The 17,871-nt window shown below is 43.5% G+C and overlaps 1 protein-coding gene across 7 annotated transcripts in view; it reads left to right on the forward strand.

The window, feature by feature from the left end:
- The window catches only part of AMBRA1 (autophagy and beclin 1 regulator 1), a 226,038-nt gene that overhangs the window by 24,791 nt on the left and 183,376 nt on the right, over positions 1 to 17,871 (forward strand). For all 7 annotated transcript variants that reach the window (XM_062196222.1, XM_062196224.1, XM_062196223.1 and 4 more), the window contains exons 2-5: positions 12,562 to 12,815; positions 13,160 to 13,218; positions 13,745 to 13,928; positions 14,572 to 14,744. In XM_062196222.1, the coding sequence (XP_062052206.1) occupies positions 12,681 to 12,815; positions 13,160 to 13,218; positions 13,745 to 13,928; positions 14,572 to 14,744 (551 nt within the window). In that variant the 5' untranslated portion in view covers positions 12,562 to 12,680. The remainder of the gene's footprint in view (positions 1 to 12,561; positions 12,816 to 13,159; positions 13,219 to 13,744; positions 13,929 to 14,571; positions 14,745 to 17,871) is intronic.

The following is a 17,871-nucleotide window of genomic DNA, read 5'->3' on the forward strand; positions in this document are numbered from 1 at the left end:
CCCATATACAGTGCATCTGTAGTTCCTTTCACTGTTTCTCCTAAAAGTAACTTGATTTTTGACTACCCATCATCTCCTATATTGCTATATTGCACTGGTCCAAATTCTTACCATCTTATCATTTTCTTGGCTAAAATCCTGGAATAGCCACCCATTACACATAAAATTCAAATTTTACCATGGTTTTCAGGCACCCTCCTTCCTGTCTGTTTTCTCCCTTGTTAGCTGTTCTCCAGCCATTCTGACCTTATTTCTGGCCCTCAACACGGTGAGGTTTCCTGTCAGGGACCTTGATACATTATTTTCTTGGCTATTTTCTCGGGCCTTAACTCCAGTGTCATCTCAGAAAGGCCTTCTCTGGCCACTGAGGTAAAACGTGTATGTGTTTTCTGTTACTTTCCATATTCCTTTCCTAGCACTTATCAGTACTTAATATTTAATTATATAAATATTCACTATAAGCTTCTTGAGGGCAGGGATGTTTTCGTTCACCCAAGTGTCCTCAGTGCCAAAACTGAACATGACACATGTTCATTAAGTGCTTATTGCCATCTATCATTGCTTTTGTGTCTTCCCCTCTTTAAGTATCTTTTATTTGGAAACTTGGGGAAGTGGAATTCTGCTTCTAGGCCAAGCCCAGAATGACAAGGATCTTAAATCCAGTGCCTTATTTTGAATGGCTGAGAAATGTGATTGGCAAGGCAGAGGGGCATCTGGACCTTTCAGCATAGCTCCGCATTTGGTAATTTGACTTCTTTTCCTGAAGCCTTGAGAGGAAATTTTTCCTTTCCCTATTCTAGTCAGCCAAGAACCTGACCTGGACTGACTCTTAAGATTGGAGGACATTAAACATACTCTTTGAGCCAAGGCCTGAGAGTCTGGCTCTGATACTATCTGAAGGAAAAGCCTGAATTCAAATCTTGTTTTGGTTAGTGACTCATCTTGGGAACCTAGATGAATTTAACCTCTTCCAGGTTTTGTTTTTCTTATGTGTCTGGTGAGTAATCCCATCTGTCCTGGGTCTTGTGAGGATACCTGGATTAATGTTCACAAAGTCTTTTTGCAGTAATGTAGCCATAACTCCAGGGGTTTCCAAGAATTGGGGGCAATGTGAGGTACTCCAGAGAGGAGAGGTGGACTCTTTTTTTCCTAATGACTGTGCAGAAATAAAAAGGTGTGATTCTTGGTGACTTGAAACCATCTCTCTTTCAGCCTCCTAATATTGTTGGTGGATGAAAAGTATGTTGTTGCTAAAGTCATTAGGCCTTTCAGACAGCTGGTTTCAGTTCCCATTTCTGGGATTAACTATTTCTGCTTCTGTGAAATTTCTTTCTTCTTTTTTTTAAGATTTATTTTCTTTGGAAGTCAGAGTTAGAGAGGAAGAAACAGAGAGGTCTTTCATCCATTGGTTCACTCCCCAAATGGCTGCAAGGGCCTGGGCTGGGCCAGGCCAAAGCTAGGAGCTGGGAGTTTCTTTCAGGTCTCTCACATGGGTGCTGGGGCCCAAGGACTTGGGCCATCCTCTGCTGCTTTTCCAGGCATGTTAGCAGGGAGCTGGATTGGAAGTAGAGCAGCCAGAACATGAGCCAGTGCCTACGTGGGAGGCCAGTGTCCAGTGTCACAGGCTGCAGCTTTACCTGTTATGCTACAATGCTGGCTCTGAAATTTCTTTCTTTCTTTCTTTCTTTCTTTCTTTCTTTCTTTCTTTCTTTCTTTCTTTCTTTCTTTCTTTCTCTCTCTCTCTCTCTCTCTCTCTCTCTCTCTCTCTCTCTCTTTCTTTCTTTCTTTCTTTCTTTCTTTCTTTCTTTCTTTCTTTCTTTCTTTCTTTCACAGGCAGAGTTAGACAGTGAGAGCGGGAGATAGAGAGAAAGGTCTTCCTTCCGTTGGTTCACCCCCTAAATGGCCGGCGCACCGATCTGAAGCCAGGAGCCAGGCGCTTCCTCCTGGTCTCCCATGTGGGTGCAGGGTCCAAGGACCTGGGCCATCCTCCACTGTACTCCCGGGCTACAGCAGAGAGCTGGACTGGAAGAGGAGCAGCCGGGACAGAGTCTGGCACCCTAACCGGGACTAGAACCCTGGATGCCGGCGCCGCAGGTGGAGAATTAGCCTAGTGAGCCGTGGCACTGGCCCTGAAATTTCTTTAATCAATAGCCACCATTTAAAAAATATGTATGTGTGGCCGGCGCCGTGGCTCAACAGGCTAATCCTCCGCCTTGCGGCGCCGGCACACCGGGTTCTAGTCCCGGTCGGGGCACCGATCCTGTCCCGGTTGCCCCTCTTCCAGGCCAGCTCTCTGCTGTGGCCAGGGAGTGCAGTGGAGGATGGCCCAAGTGTTTGGGCTCTGCACCCCATGGGAGACCAGGATAAGCACCTGGCTCCTGCCATCGGAACAGCGCGGTGCGCCGGCCGCAGCGCGCTACCGCGGCGGCCATTGGAGGGTGAACCAACGGCAAAGGAAGACCTGTCTCTCTGTCTCTCTCTCTCTCACTGTCCACTCTGCCTGTCAAAAAAAAAAATGTATATATATATATATATATATATATATAATTTTTTGAAAGGCATAGAGTGACAAAGGGATCTCCCATACTCTGATTCACTTCCCAAATGCCTGCAACATATGGGAATCAGGAACTCAATCTAGGTCTCCCATGTGAGTGGCAGGAACCCAGCTACTGAGCCATCCACCACTGTTGCTTCCCAGGATGTATGTTGGCAAGAAGCTGGAATTAGCAGTGGATCCAGGACCCAAACCCAGGCACCCCAATATGGGATGCAGGTATCCCAAGTGCTGTTTTGCTATGCCAAACACCTACCCCCCAAAGCTACTCTTTTTTACTTTGCCACATGTGTGTATTTATTAGTAACCTACCTGATCTTGATTCTTTTGGTAGCTCTGGAAAAAAATTTGAGCTTTAGTTTCTTCTTGGTTGAGTGGTTTTCTCCTTGTTCTTGAATTTTCAGAAGTTCTTGTGTTCTCAGTACACAAGAATAATTTGCAGATGAAACTTCATTCCTTTTTCTTCATCCTTCTGAGATAAGTGGGAGTAAGGAGCATCGTCATTCTCAAATTTGGTTCTTAGGGCTTTTTGTTTCCAGTTTGACCACACTTTGTTTTGAGCCCAAGCTTCACTGTGTTTCAGACATTGGGCAACATCATTGTGAGTTACTTTAGGAAGCTCTAGCTAGCAAAATTGGTAGCAGAAAAGCTAGTGTCTTACCTTACCCACACCATTATTACAGTAACATAATTAGTATTGATTTACCTTTTTTAAAAGCACAGCTTTTATTATATTTTTAATATGTTTTTATTATAATTTATTTGAAAGAGAGGCGGACATCTATCTTCTGTTTACTCCCCAAATGCCTGCAAAAGCCAAAGTGAGGAACTAGGAACACTATTCAGTTTTCAAGGTAGGTGGCAGAGACCCAAATACCTGAGGCAGTTGTTGCCTCCCAGGTTGGCACATTAGTAGGAAGCTGGATCAGAAGTGGAGGCAGGACTTGAATTCAGGTACTCTGATATGGGATCATATGGTACCTGCTGTGCCACAGTGTATCAGAACATTTTGAAAAGTTGTTAGCCCATTTGTGATATACCCTAAAGAGGTCTCCTTTATTCTGGGTTTATCTATGAAAAACATTATAAGTGATAGTGAATATGAGAACAAAAAAAGAGGTTATATCGCTTGCTTGTCTCTTGGTAAATTTAGGCTGGCAAACTTTGTACTATGTACTTGATTCTATATTGCCTAGTCGGACTTGAGATGTAAACCTACTGTATTTTGGAGTGTTTGTGATTCTGAACATAAATACTGTTGCATTGTGTACAGTTGAGATGCAGATCCTGTTTATTTCTGGGCTTTTGACTGTTTATAAACTGAGACTGTGGGGGCTGGTTTTATGGTATAGAGGGTTAAGCCACTTGTTAACACACTGGTATCTCATATTGGATTGCTGGTTTGACTTACAGGTCCTCCATTTATGATCCAGCTTCTTGCTAATTCCCCTGGGAAGGCAGCAGAAGCTAGCCAGAGTGCTTGGGCTCCCACCATCTATGTGGAAGAGTAGGTTGGAGTTCCTGACTCTTGCCTTCAACCTGGCCTAGACCTGGCCATTGTGGCCATCTGGGGAGTGGACCAGCAGAAGGATGATCAATCTCTCTCTTTCTTTTTAAGAAAGCTTTTATTTAATGATTACAAATTTTGTAGGTATAGCTTTAGGTATATAGCAATTCTTCCCCCAATACCCGCCCCCCCCCATCCCATCTCCTACTCCCTCTTCCATCCTATTCTTCGTTAAGATTCATTTTTAATTATCTTTATATATAGAAGACCAACTCTATGCTAAGTAAAGATTTCAACAGTTTGCGCCCACACAGACACACCAAGTATAAAGCACTATTTGAAGACAAGTTTTACCATTAATTCTCATAGTATAACTCCTTAAGGACATGGGGAGTAAGTGCACAGTGACTCCTATTGTTGATTTAACAATTGACACTCTTATTTATGAGGACAGTGAGATAGTGATCACCCAAGGCTCTTGTCATGAGCTGCCGAAGTTATGGAAGCTTTTTGAGTCCACAAACTCTATCAGTATTTAGACAGGGCCATAATCAAAGTGGAAGTTCTCTCCTCCCTTCAGAGAAAAGTATATACTTCTTTAATGGCCCCTTCTTTCCACTGGGAATTTCACTCACAGAGATCCTTCATGTAAATCATTTTTTTGCCACAGTGTCTTGGCTTTCCATGCCTGAAATGCTCTCATGGGCTTTTCAGCCAGATCCAAATGCCTTAAGGGCTGATTCTGAGGTCAGAGTGCTATTTGGAGCATTTGTCATTCTGTGAGTCTGCTTTGTTGCCTGCTTACCATGTTGGATCATTCTCTGCTTTCTAATTCTATCTATTGTTATTACCATACACTTGGTCTTATTTATGTGATCCGTTTGACACTAAATCCTATCTATATGATCAGTTACACATTTAATATGATTACTTTAACATGTAAGATGGCATTAGTACCACCCAGCTTAATGCGATTTGGAGTTTTAAGGCAAGTATTTAGCTTTACCCTCAGGGTAAGTCCATGGAAATGTGTGCTGAACTGTACATCTCTTCCCTCTCTTATTCCTACTCCTTCTCTTATTCCTATTCCTTTTTTTTTTTTTTTAACTGGGATCTATTTTCAATTGGATTTAAACACCTATGAAGAATTCTGTGTTAAGTAAAGAGTTCAACCAATGGTATTAAGTAGAAAAAGAAAATAGTAAATAATAATAATAATAATAATAAAACTGTTCCTTGACAGTTAAGACTAGGGCTGTTCAAGTCATTGCTTCTCATAGTGTCAGTTTCACTCCTACAGGTTTCCTTTTAGGTGCTCTGTTAGTTGTCACAGATCAGGGAGAACATATGATATTTGTGACTAGCTCATTTAATTTCAGCATGATGTTTTCCAGATTCTTCCATTTTGTTGCAAATGACCAGATTTCCTTTTTAAACTGCTGTATAGTATTCCATAGGCTACATATCCCATAATTTCTTTATCCAGTCTTCTGTTGACAGGCATTTCTCTCTCCCTCTCCCTCTCTCCTTCTTCCTCTCCCTCTTTTTCTTTCTCTGCCTTTCAAATAGGTAAACATAAACATATTATTTTTATTTATTTATTTGACAGATAGAGTTAGACAGTGAGAGAGAGAGAGACAGAGAGAAAGATCTTCCTTCTGTTGGTTCATTCCCCAAATGGCCGCTATGGCCAGCACTGCGCTGATCCCAAGCCAGGGGCCAGGAATTTCTTCCTGGTCTCCCGTGTGGGTGCAGGGGCCCAAGCACTTGGGCCATCTTCCACTGCCCTCCCAGGCCACAGTAGAGAGCTGAACTGGAAGAGGAGCAACCGGGACTAGAACCTGGTACCCATATTGGATGCTGGTGCATCCAGGCAGAGGATTAACCAAATGAGCCATGGTGCCAGCCCCACATATTCATTTTTAAAAAGATTTATTTAGGGCCAGCACTGCAGTGGCAGCATCCCATATGGGCACCAGTTTGAGTCCCAGCTGCTCTGCTTCCAATCCAGCTCTCTGCTATGGTCTGGACAAGCAGTGGAATATAGCTTAGGTCGTTGGACCCTTGCAGTTGTGTGGGAGACCCAGAAGAAGCTCCAGGCTCCTGGCTTTGGATCGGCCCAGCTCTGGCCTTTGTGGCCATTTGGGGAGTGAACCAGCTGTTGGAGAGAGATCTTCCATCTGCTGGTTCACTCCTCAAATGGTCACAGTATCCCGAGCTGGGTCACGCCAAAGCCAGGACTCTGGAGCTTCTTCTGGGTCTCCCATGCGGGTGCAGGGGCCCAAGGACTTAGGCCATCTTCTACTGCTTTCCCAGGCCACAGCAGAGAGCTGGATTGGAGGTGGAGCAGGTGGGGCTCAAAATGGCGCTCATATGGGATCTCGTCACTGCAGGCGGCAGCTTTACCCACTATGCCACAGCACCGGCCCTGTCAGTTTGTTTATGTTTTCAAAAAACCAGCTTTTCATTTTGCTGATCTTTTATATATTTTTTTTGTTTCAATTTTGTTTATTCTCTAATTTTAATTATTTCTTTTCTGCTAGTTTTGGGTTTGGTTTGCTGTTGTTTTTCTAGGTCCTTGAGATGCATTGATAGCTCATTTATTTGGTGCCTTTCCAATTTCTTGATATAGGCACCAGCTGCTGTAAACTTTCCTTTCTTTCTCTCTCTCTCTCTTTCTCTCTCTCAAAGATTTATTTATTTGAAAGGCATAATTACAGAGAGGCAGAGGCAGAGAGAGAGGTCTTCCATCTGCTGACTTAACTCCCCAAATGGCCGATGGAGCTTGGCTGATCCGAAGCCAGGAGCCAAAAGCTTCCTCCAGGTCCCCCATGCAAGTGCAGGGACCCAGGAACCTGGCCATTCTCCACTGCTCTCCCAAGGCCATAGCAGAAAGCTGGATCACAATAGGAGCAGCGGGGACACGAGCTGGCACCCATATAGGATGCCAACACTGAGGTGGGGGCTTTACCTGCCACGCCACAGCGCCAGCTCCTAAACTTTCCTCTTAACACTACATTTGCTGTATCCCGTAAGTTTTGATATGTTTTATTGTTGTCTTCATTCATTTCCAAAAATTTTTTTATTTCTCTTTTGATTTCTTTAATGATGCACTGTTCATTGAGGAGCATGTTGTTCAGTCTCCATGTGTTTACATATGTTCTAGAGATTCTTGAGTTATTGATTTCCAGCTTCATTCCATTGTGGTCAGAGAAGATGCATGGTATGATTTCAATCTTTTTGAATTTGCTGAGACTTGCCTTATGGCCTAGCGTTTAGTCTATCCTATAGAAAGTTTTGTGCGCGACGAGAAGAATGTGTATTCTGCATCTGTAGGATGGAAAGTTCTGTAAATATCTGTTAAGTCCATTTGGTCTACAGTGTTGATTAACTGTTGTTTCTTTCCTGATTTTCTGTCTGGTTGATCTGTCCATTGCTGAAAATGGAGCATTGAAGTCCCCCATTACTATTGAATTGGAGTCTATGTCTCCATTTAGATCTATTAACATTTCTTTTAAATAGTCAAGTGACCTGTAATTAGGTGCATATACGTTTACAATAGTCTCTTCTTCCTGTTGAATTGATCCCTTAATCATTACATAGTGCCCTTCTTTGAAAGGTAGAGGGAGAGAGAGAGAGATTTCCTATCTGTGGTTCACATCTTTTATGGAGCCTTGGAACAGCCTTGTGAGGCAGATATGATGATTATTGTTTTATAGTGGAAGAAACTAAGTCTTAAAGAGGTTAAGTGACTTGCCCAGAGTCACAGTAGCTAGAAGGTGGAGTGAAGTTCCTGGCAGAGATAATTAGAATTGCAAGAGGAACGTGTAAATTTAACTTTGTGTTCCCACTGAGTTGTGGCATAGTCTTCAGGTGATTTTGATGAGTAGCAGTTAAGTATAATTATGTCCTTGAATTAAGCAGAGAAAATCTGTGAAGGTAACTGTCTTATCTCTTCAGAGTGATCAGTCATGTAATTGATGTGGGGTGGGAGTGTGGAAATGGAGTGGAATCCTGGTGTAGTTGTCTCATGTGCATATTTCAGTCATGTTCTTTTGCTTCTTGCCTAAGGCTTCAGTGATTAAGAATTGATTTTGGGGCATCACTAAGACTATCCTTTGTTCAGCCTGTTTTGCTTTAAGGGACAGAATGGGAAACTTCTGTTTTAAAAGGAGGAATGCAAAACATACTTGACTACCACTTCCTCTTTAGCGACAGGCCTGTGTGACTTTCCTTTTGTTCTGGATGGGGAACACAGTAAAATCTCTTTTCTGATGCCTGTTACAACTTATCAGGAGAAGCTCCTTGTCCTTTTTCAGCAACAGCAAGTATTTTTCTTCAGAGGAGAGAGGCTGCAATTGGGTTAGTCTTCCTGGCTTCTTCCCATCAGTCACACTTTCTCCTGTTTGAACTTTGATAGGTTAGGTTCCTGGAAATTGATAGACATGCTCTTTAATAATATTAGTTGTCTCCAACATCTACTGTTTGCTCTTCCTCTTCCTTCTGATCCCTGAAGGAACTTCAGGTTGCACTGCATTCTGAGTCACTACAATGTTGATGACCCATGTTGATGCAATTTTTTTCCTGTGTTACAGGAGGTCAAATCAAATTTTCTTTCTTTTTTTTTTTTTTAAGAAATGGGACTGCTACTTTTTCCACTGTACATTGTAAGATTATAAATGGTTCAAATAATGTAATTTTTTGAAAGCAGTTTCATGCTGTACTAGTAGGGTAAAGGACCCCAAAAATGATTCTTCTGAACTTCTCTATATTAGGTTAAAAAACTGCAGACTCAGTAGTGGGCTAAAAGGAACTAATGGGAACTGGATTTCTGGTTAGTAATTATTCGCTTATGTGGCAGTCTGACCGAAGGGCAATCCTGGGTTCACTTCTAGACTTCTGTCCCTAGTTAGTTGGTTGTCAGGGTCACCCAAAGACATTATTTCCTCCCGTTAGTTCATCCTTTGCCTATTCAGGTTGGCTTGAGCTCTGTATTGACATTTTTGCTATGTACATATTTATAGCATGCAGTAATGAGTCATGAGAGTTCTATCATGAAGTTAAAGTCTAGAATTTCTTCCTTTGTTGCTCTTTGGGGAACTTCACACTGCTTGGGACCAGGAACTTGGGAGTTATCTTACTGTGGGATTTTCCTGAGTTTTAACATTTTAATTCTCCAGGGAGAGAAAATCTTCAGCATAGGCTGTTAATATTTTTCTTCTGTCTATATTTGGATACATTTGGTTGTGTACTTTTTTGAACTGCAACCTTTTGATAAATTTAAGAGCCAGTTATCGTTTGGCTTTTTACAACAAGCAGCTATTTTCAACACCTAAAACTAATCTCAAACTAAATGTAATCAAGTTTTTATACTTGAGATGTTGTTTGTTAAGCGTAAGAGATAGAGAGGCAAGCTAGACGGCATGAGAAGGAAATGATCAGGTAAGTCCAGGACATTAGACATTCTACAAGTCAACTCTTTCTTGTCTTTTAGAAAAGCTAGTGTCATAAATGAGTAAACAAAGCAAAACTTGTAGGTCATTCCAGAATAAAAGAAAGAGGCATAACATACAAATTTATTACTTGAGTCTTGATTGGATGCTGGATCTTTAAAAAAGCTTAGGGGGACGGCATTGTGGTCTAGTGGGTAAAGCTGCTGCTTGTGATACCGCAATCCCGTATGAGCGCTGGTTGGTATCCCAATGCTCCACTTCCAATCCAGCTCCCTGCTAATGGCCTGAGGAATGCAGCAGAAGGTGGCCCAAGTACTTGGGACCCTGCTACCCGCTTGGGAGACTCCTGTCTCCTCGCTTTGGCCTGGTCCACCCCTGGCCATAGCCACCATCAGGGGAGTGAAGCAGGGGATGGAAGATCAATCTCTTTTCTCTCCATCTATCTCTGTAACTCTGACTTTCAAATTAATATAGAAATGTTTAAAAAACAAAAAAAAAAAGCTTAGTATAAAGTAATTTTTGGGACAGTTGGAAATTTGAGTCAAGAGTATTAGATGATAACTGGTGTAATAAAGGTATTGTGGTTATGAAGCAGAAGATCCTTCTTCCTGTGATATGCATAATGAAGTTTGTAGGGTTGAGAGTGTCTTTCAGTGCTTGCTGAAATCATTCTAAAGAAATAAGAACTGGGGCCTGCCCTGTGGTCCGAGGGCTAAGCCTCCGCCTGTGGTGCTGGCATCCCATATGGGTGCTGATTTGAGTTCCTGCTACTCCAGTTCTGATCCAGCTCTCTGCTATGGCCTGGGAAAGCAGTAGAAGATGGCCCAAGGACTTGGGCCCTTGCATCCCCGTGGGAGACCCAGAAGAAGATGGATGGAAAACTTCTCTCTCTTTGCCTCTGCCTCTCTGTAACTCTGCCTTTCAAATAAAGAAATAAATATTAAAAAAAAAAGAACCAACTCAAATGTAGCCATATTATTAATTCTTGAATCTAAATGGTGAATATTTGTTTATAGTAGTATATTTTTTCTCTCTTTTTATTTATTCATTTGAGAAGTAGAGTTATAGAAAGTGAAAGGGATAGACAGAGAGAAAGGTCTTCCTTCCGTTAGTTCACTCCCCATATGGCCACAATGGCTGGAGCTGCACTGGTCTGAAGCCAGGAGCCAGGAGTTTCTTCCTGGTCTCCCACGTGGGTGCAGGGGCCCAAGGACTTGGGTCATTTTGTACTACTTTCCCAGGCCACAGCAGAGAGCTGGATTGGAAGAGGAGAAGCGGGGACTAGAACCAGTGCCCATATGGGATGTTGGCGCCACAGGCGGAGGATTAACCCACTGCGCCATGACGCCAGCCCCAATATAGTAGTATATTTTCAATTTTTATATATTTGACATTTTTCATCACAGAATTGAAGAAACAGTGCTATAATGAACATGAACATTGTACATATGTAGATAATTCTTTTTTCAATAAAAGTTCTTTTTATTTATTTATTTGAGTAAGAGAGGAGAGAGAGAGAGAGAGAGAGAGGGAGAGATCCTCCAACTACTGGTTCACTCCCCAAATGACCTGAACAGCCAGGGCTGGGCCAGGCTGAAGCCAGGAGCCAGGAGCTCCATCCTGGTTTCCCACAAGGATGGCAGGGACCCAAGTAGTTGGGCCATCTATTGCTGCCTTCCTAGGCATATTAGCAGAAAGCTGGATTGGCTTTGCAAATGGTGGCTTTACCCTCTGTACCACAACATTGGCTCCTATAGATATCCTTTTGAAATGCCATTTTATTGGGCTGCATTTTTTTGTATGGAGGAATTTTTTACTTGTTTGTATATATATTTTGCAGCTGTGTGGCTTTTTTAGCGTTTCTGTTTTATGATGAAATTTTCTACCCTTAAGGTTTGTGTTTGATGAGGAAAACCTGATTTTTTTTCCCTTCTGTGTCCACTGCTGTGGAATTTTAGTGGAGAAGTTAAAATGACAGTGAGAAAAGTACCCCAAAGTCACTGTGCACTTGCTTTTAGTTAGGCGGTAGAATGGAAGCAGCTACATAAGAACCATACCTCAAAGTCATAGCCTTTGCAGTTGATTACCTGTCCTTTGGTTCAGAGGCTATGCAAGTGATAAGGAGGGCTGCCGGCGGCTATGGAAACAGTGCAGCAGAGCAGGGGAGGCAAGTGTTGGCTTGTCTTTTTATTTTTAAGGCAGGTTTATGCCCTTTTATTAGTAGCACAAGTTATTTCTGTCTAATAAGGGAATAATGATCTCTTTTTCTTTTTAAAAGATGTATTTATTAGGGCTGGCGCTGTGGCACAGCAGGTTAAAGCCCTAGCCTGAAGCACCGGCATCCCGGCATCCCATAAGGGCACCAGTTCTAGTCCCAGCTGCTCCTTTTCCAATACAGCTCTCTGCCGAGGACCGGGATAGCAGTGGAGGTTGGCCCAAGTCCTTGGGCCCCTGCAACCCCGTGGGAGACCCAGAAGAAGCTCCTGGCTCCTGGCTTCGGATGGGCGCAGTTCCAGCTGTTGCAGCCATCTGGGGAGTGAACCAGCAGATGGAAGACCTTTCTCTCTGTCTCTACCTCTCTTTGTAACTCTGTTTTTCAATTAAATAAAATAAATCTTTCAAAAAATATATTTCTTACTTGAAAGGCAGAGAGAGAGAGAGACAGAGAGAAGAAGAGAGGGCAGGGGAAGGGAGGGAAGAGAGGAGAAAGATCTTTCAGTCACTCGTTTATTCTCCATATGCCTCTATCTGTGTTTCTCATGTGGGTGACTGGAACCCAAATACTTGGCTGATCACCACAGCACCAGCCCTGATCTGTTCTTTAGATATAAGAGTGAGCTATGGAGGCTATGAAAGGATGAATTATTTTTTAAGAAAAGATTTTAATAGAAGGGCTTTTTAATATTTTTTTATTTTTATTTTTCCTGAAAGAGTGTCATTAAAAAGGAAAAGAATACTTTTCCCTCTGAGCTAGAATTGTATCTGTGATGAGAGACTTCTGGTTGCAGAGTAGACATTCTTTGACATTACTCTCCATTTCTTAGATTTCCATGAGGACAACTTGTAAGGACCTGAATGGCCTCATTTTAGTTGCTTCAGCTTGTGGAGCTGTTACTTGCTCCTTCGTTTCCTGTGCCTGGGGTGACAGTGGCTACCAAGCGCCATGAAGGTTGTCCCAGAGAAGAATGCTGTCCGGATACTCTGGGGACGAGAACGGGGCACTCGAGCAATGGGAGCTCAGCGACTTCTGCAGGAGCTAGTTGAAGATAAAACCCGGTGGATGAAATGGGAAGGCAAGGTAAAAACAGTAGATATTTTTGACATAGGATTTCTGAGGGGTAACGGTAGAATAAGGGTTAATGGTAGAGAGTTGGGTTGTATAGAGAAATAATATATCTGATTTGGGAATTGTTCATAAATTGGGAAGAGTTTATGGGCTAGAAATAATCTTTCCTTTAGAGATAGACATTTTCCCTGAAAGAAATTTAGATTAATTTTCTCAATTTGTAGCTTGATCATTGTCTCCAGTTTTTAAGTCTATTCTATGACTACTAATCTAGAATGATTCATGGGCCTTTGCGATATGGTAAGCCATAGTTTCTAAGTAATGTTTTCTAACTGGTTTTTTTCTCTTTCCCCCAGAGAGTAGAGCTGCCTGATAGTCCACGCTCTACGTTCTTACTGGCCTTCAGCCCAGACAGGTAACAAGTAGTTATCTATAATGTAACTTTAAGATTTGTGAACGCACTTTTTTCTTTATGTTTGGCCTAGCTTGTTCCTCCAAGTCAATCCCTAAAGGCTCTCTGAAGCACTGTTTGAGTAGTTGGAAAGCCAGCATATTGGAAAGGGAGAGAAAGTAGAGGCGCAGAGCTAACCAGAATAGTAATGGGACTAAGCAAAGGAAACCATGAACCTCAAGGATCAAAACTTGGAGAATTTCTCAGTGAAAATTGTTCCTTGCCTTTGTGATAATGATATGATAGTTTTCTCAGCTGGAAAAAATATTCTCTGAAGCTGGTATGTATCATTTGGGGGCAGCAGGGAAAAGCTAAAAGCTCTTAAAGATCAGAATACTTTTGTTATTTGTAGATATGCTGCCTATGTACAAGGTTTAGTATCTTTCATGCTGGGATGGGGAATAATACCAATTTTCTATAATGTCCAAAACTGATAAGATTGTAACTTTCCACATACTTCTCAATTCACTCCTTCTCTTTAATTCCGTAGGACTCTCTTGGCCTCCACTCATGTGAACCATAATATCTACATTACGGAGGTGAAGACCGGCAAATGTGTCCATTCTCTGATCGGGCACCGCCGCACTCCATGGTGTGTCACGTTTCATCCCACCATCTCAGGCCTTATTGCTTCTGGCTGCCTCGATGGGGAGGTTAGGATTTGGGATTTACATGTAAGTGTTTCCTTTGGCTACTATTTTCTGTGATCTTCTAAATGTATAGGATTGTTTGCTGTCGGGTCCTTTATTCTCAGAAAGAGACAGCCAGGTTCTGTGGACATCTGAGTGTGGTAGTCATTGCTTAGTTAATTGGTAGAAAGTCTAGCTCACGGTCCTCTGTTCTAAGATAATACCCACTGTTCCAGAGTACAAGAGGCGCTAAGATGTGTTTAGGATGGATGGATTTCTATTGTTTCAGAGCAAAGATTGTATTGTACTCTGACAGGAGCATCAAAGCAAGATGTTTTGTGCCCTGGTAACTGGCTAGCGGGTCACTTGAACCATCACTACTGCCTCCCAGAGTCTGTTCTGTCCCATGTTGTGCACCAAGCATGAGTATTTGCAGACCTGCAAAAACAATAGCCTTGTTTATGCTCAGTGCTGTGGATTACAGATGACTTGAAGAACTGGCCTTACAGTTATATATATCTGATAAATTAGTAACCCTGCCATTTCACTGATCTGCATTGCTTTACAGGGGATGTATTTAAAATAGACACCACAAATAGTTTTCATTAACTGCACCTCTCTTGAGATTGACGTTCCCCTCTGCTGACAACTTAAAACCTGAGGATATTTGGTGTTGGTTCTTTCACAGGGCGGCAGTGAAAGCTGGTTCACAGACAGCAACAATGCCATTGCCTCCCTGGCCTTCCACCCCACGGCGCAGCTCCTGCTGATCGCCACGGCCAATGAAATCCACTTCTGGGACTGGAGTCGACGGGAGCCATTTGCAGTGGTGAAGACAGCTAGCGAGATGGAACGGGTCCGGTGAGTGCTGTGCACAGGGCTCACATGACAGAACATTTCTACATGCTGCCACCTGCTTATCTCTGTTTCAGGGGGGCTGCTGTCCCTATGGGTCCTCCTGCTTTCTGGTCATCTGCCTCATTGTCTTGGAAGCAGTTTATGTTCATTTCAGCTGTCCCTATTGGCCCCAACTTAGGTCTCTGTAGACCACGTTCATTAGAAGGAATATAACCAATTTTATTTATTTATTTGAGAGAGAGACAGAGAAAAGAGACACACAGAGACTCAGCTCCCATTTGCTGGTTCAATCCCCCCAGAGCCTACAGAGGCTGGGGCTGAAGCTGGGAGCCAGGAACTCAGTCCAGGGCCTTGTGTGGATGGCAGGAACTCAATCATTTGAGTTATCACTGCTGTGTCCCAGAGTCTGCATTAGCAGGAAGGTGGAATCAGGAGACAGAGCTGGGAACTGAACCCAGATACTCTGATTGTAGATGTGGACTTTTTTTTTTTTTTTAAGATTTATTTATTTGAAAGGCAGAGGGGGGAGAGAGAGAGAGAGAGAGAGAGAGGTCTTCTATCCATTCCAAATAGCTGCAGCAGCTGGATCTGGAGGATCTCCCACATAAGTGGCAGGGACCAAAGTACTTGGACTATCTTCTTTTTTCTTCTTCTTCTTCTTCTTCTTTTTTTTTTTTAAGAGTTATTTTTGTTTATTTGAAAGACAGTTACAGAGAGAGGTAGAGTTAGAGAGAAAAATCTTCCATTTGCTGGTTTATTCCCAAATGACAACAATGGCCAGAGCTGAGCTGATCTGAAACTAGGAGCCAGGAGCTTCTTCCGGGTCTCCCATACTGGTGCAGGGGCCCAAGGAGTTGGGCCATCTTCTGCTTTCCCAGGCCTTAGCAGAGAGCTGGATTGGAAGAGGAGCAGCCGGGACTCAAACTGTCACCCATATGGAATGCTGGCACTGCAGGCTGGGGCTTTAACCTACTGCGCCACAGCGCCAGCCCCTTTTTCTTCCTTTTTAAGATTTATTTTATTTGAAAAACAGAGTTACAGAGAGAGGGAGAGACAGAGTGATGTTCCATCTGCTGGTTCACTACTCAAATGGCCACAGCAGCCAGGACTGGGTCAGGCCAAATCCAGGAGCCTGGAACTTCATCCAGGTTTCCCAAGTGGGCATCAGGGGCCTAAATACTTGGGCCATCATTCATTGCCTACCCAGGTTAATTAACAGGGAGCTAGAACAGAAGTGAAGCAGCTGGGACTCAAACCAACACCTATCCGGAATGCCAGCAGCACAGGTGATAGCTTAACCTGTTGTGCCACCACTTCAGCCCATCTTAAGTGCTAGACTAAATATCCACTTCCATTATAATGTGTTTTTAAATTTTAAAGAGGTTGTTACTTTACTTAAGTGGCAAAGAGAGAAATCTGTCATTGGCTGATTCATTCCCCAAATGGTTGAAATAGCCAGGGCTGGACCAGACCAAAGCCAGGAGCCAGAAACTCAATCTGATTCTCTCATGTAGGTGGCTGGCACCCAACTACTTGAGACATTAGCTGTTGCCTCTTAAGGTGTGCATTAACAGGAAGTTGGAATTGAGAGTGGGGCCAGGACTTGAACCTAGGCATGTCCACATGGGATGCAGGCATCCCAGGTGGTATCTTAACCACTAGGCCAGATCCTTTCCCCATTATAATCTTTTTTAGGTTCAAAGCTGGCTGCATTTGGGATCTTTCTTTGAGGAAACCTGAAAGTGGTTTGGGTAGTATTTTAGAAAGCTTTGTGGATAATAACTCATCTTTGGTTGTCTGTTTTTATCCAGCTGGAAGGAGGAGTTGTAAGCATGTGTCTGTCAGCTCTGCTAATGAATATTTATTTAACCCTCAAGATCAAAACACATATTGCCTGAATTAAAGTTGATGCTTTGTCTTCCCTTGGCCGTGTTGGTATTGCAGTTGGTTATAAGTTAATTTTCTAGGTTCAGCTTTGTTACTGTATGCTGAGACTGTTCACTGTCACCAGCATGACTGCTTTTTGAGGGAAGAACAACCTGTGGCAGCACATGGGAGCATTTCACGCTTTACTGTTTGCTCTTAGGTATGAAGAGCACATTTATTTATTTGAAAGGTAGAGTTGCAGAGTGAAAGAAAGACTTTTCCACCTGCTGGTTCACTCCCCAAATGACTGCAATAGCTGGAGCTGGGCGAGGCAGAAGTCAGGAGCCTGGAACTCCACCGTGTCTCTCACAAGGGTGGCAGGAACACAAGTACTTGGGCCATCCTTGCGGAATGGGAGGCCATGCTTTCCCAGGGGCCCAAGTAGCAAGGACCTGGATCAGATGTAGAGCAGCTAGGACTCAGACCAGCACTCAGGAAATGCCAGTATTGCAGGCAGCAACTGAACCCATTGTACTACAGTGCTGGCTCCCAGGGGGTTTTCAGAAGTGAAATAATTTTACTCTGGTCTTCTTATCGAGCCCTATTATTATTATTATTATTTTTGACAGGCAGAGTAACAGTGAGAGAGAGAGAGAGAGAGAGAGAGAGAGAGAGAGAAAGGTCTTCCTTTTGCCGTTGGTTCACCCTCCCAATGGCCGCTGTGGCCGGCGTGCTGCGGCTGGCACACCGCGTTGATCCAAAGCCAGGAACCAGGTGCTTCTCCTGGTCTCCCATGGGGTGCAGGGCCCAAGCACTTGGGCCATCCTCCACTGCACTCCCAAGCCATAGCAGAGAGCTGGACTGGAAGAGGGGCAACTGGGACAGAATCCGGCGCCCTGACCAGGACTAGAACCCGGTGTGCCGGCGCCGCAGGCGGAGGATTAGCCTGTTGAGTCATGGCGCCGGCCTAAAAGCATTATGTATTGATTAAGGGATGAATTTTTTTTTTTTTTTTTTTGACAGGCAGAGTGGACAGTGAGAGAGAGAGACAGCGAGAAAGGTCTTCCTTTTCCATTGGTTCACCCCCCAAATGGCCGCTGCGGCTGGCACACTGAGCTGATCCGAAGCCAGGAGCCAGGTGCTTCTCCTGGTCTCCCATGAGGGTGCAGAGCCCTAGGACTTGGGCCATCCTCCACTGCCTTCCCAGGGCACAGCAGAGAGCTGGACAGGAAGAGGAGCGACCGGGACAGTATCCGGCGCCCTG

The sequence above is a fragment of the Lepus europaeus genome, chromosome 7 (genome assembly GCF_033115175.1).
Source record: "Lepus europaeus isolate LE1 chromosome 7, mLepTim1.pri, whole genome shotgun sequence".
Lineage (NCBI taxonomy): Eukaryota > Metazoa > Chordata > Mammalia > Lagomorpha > Leporidae > Lepus > Lepus europaeus.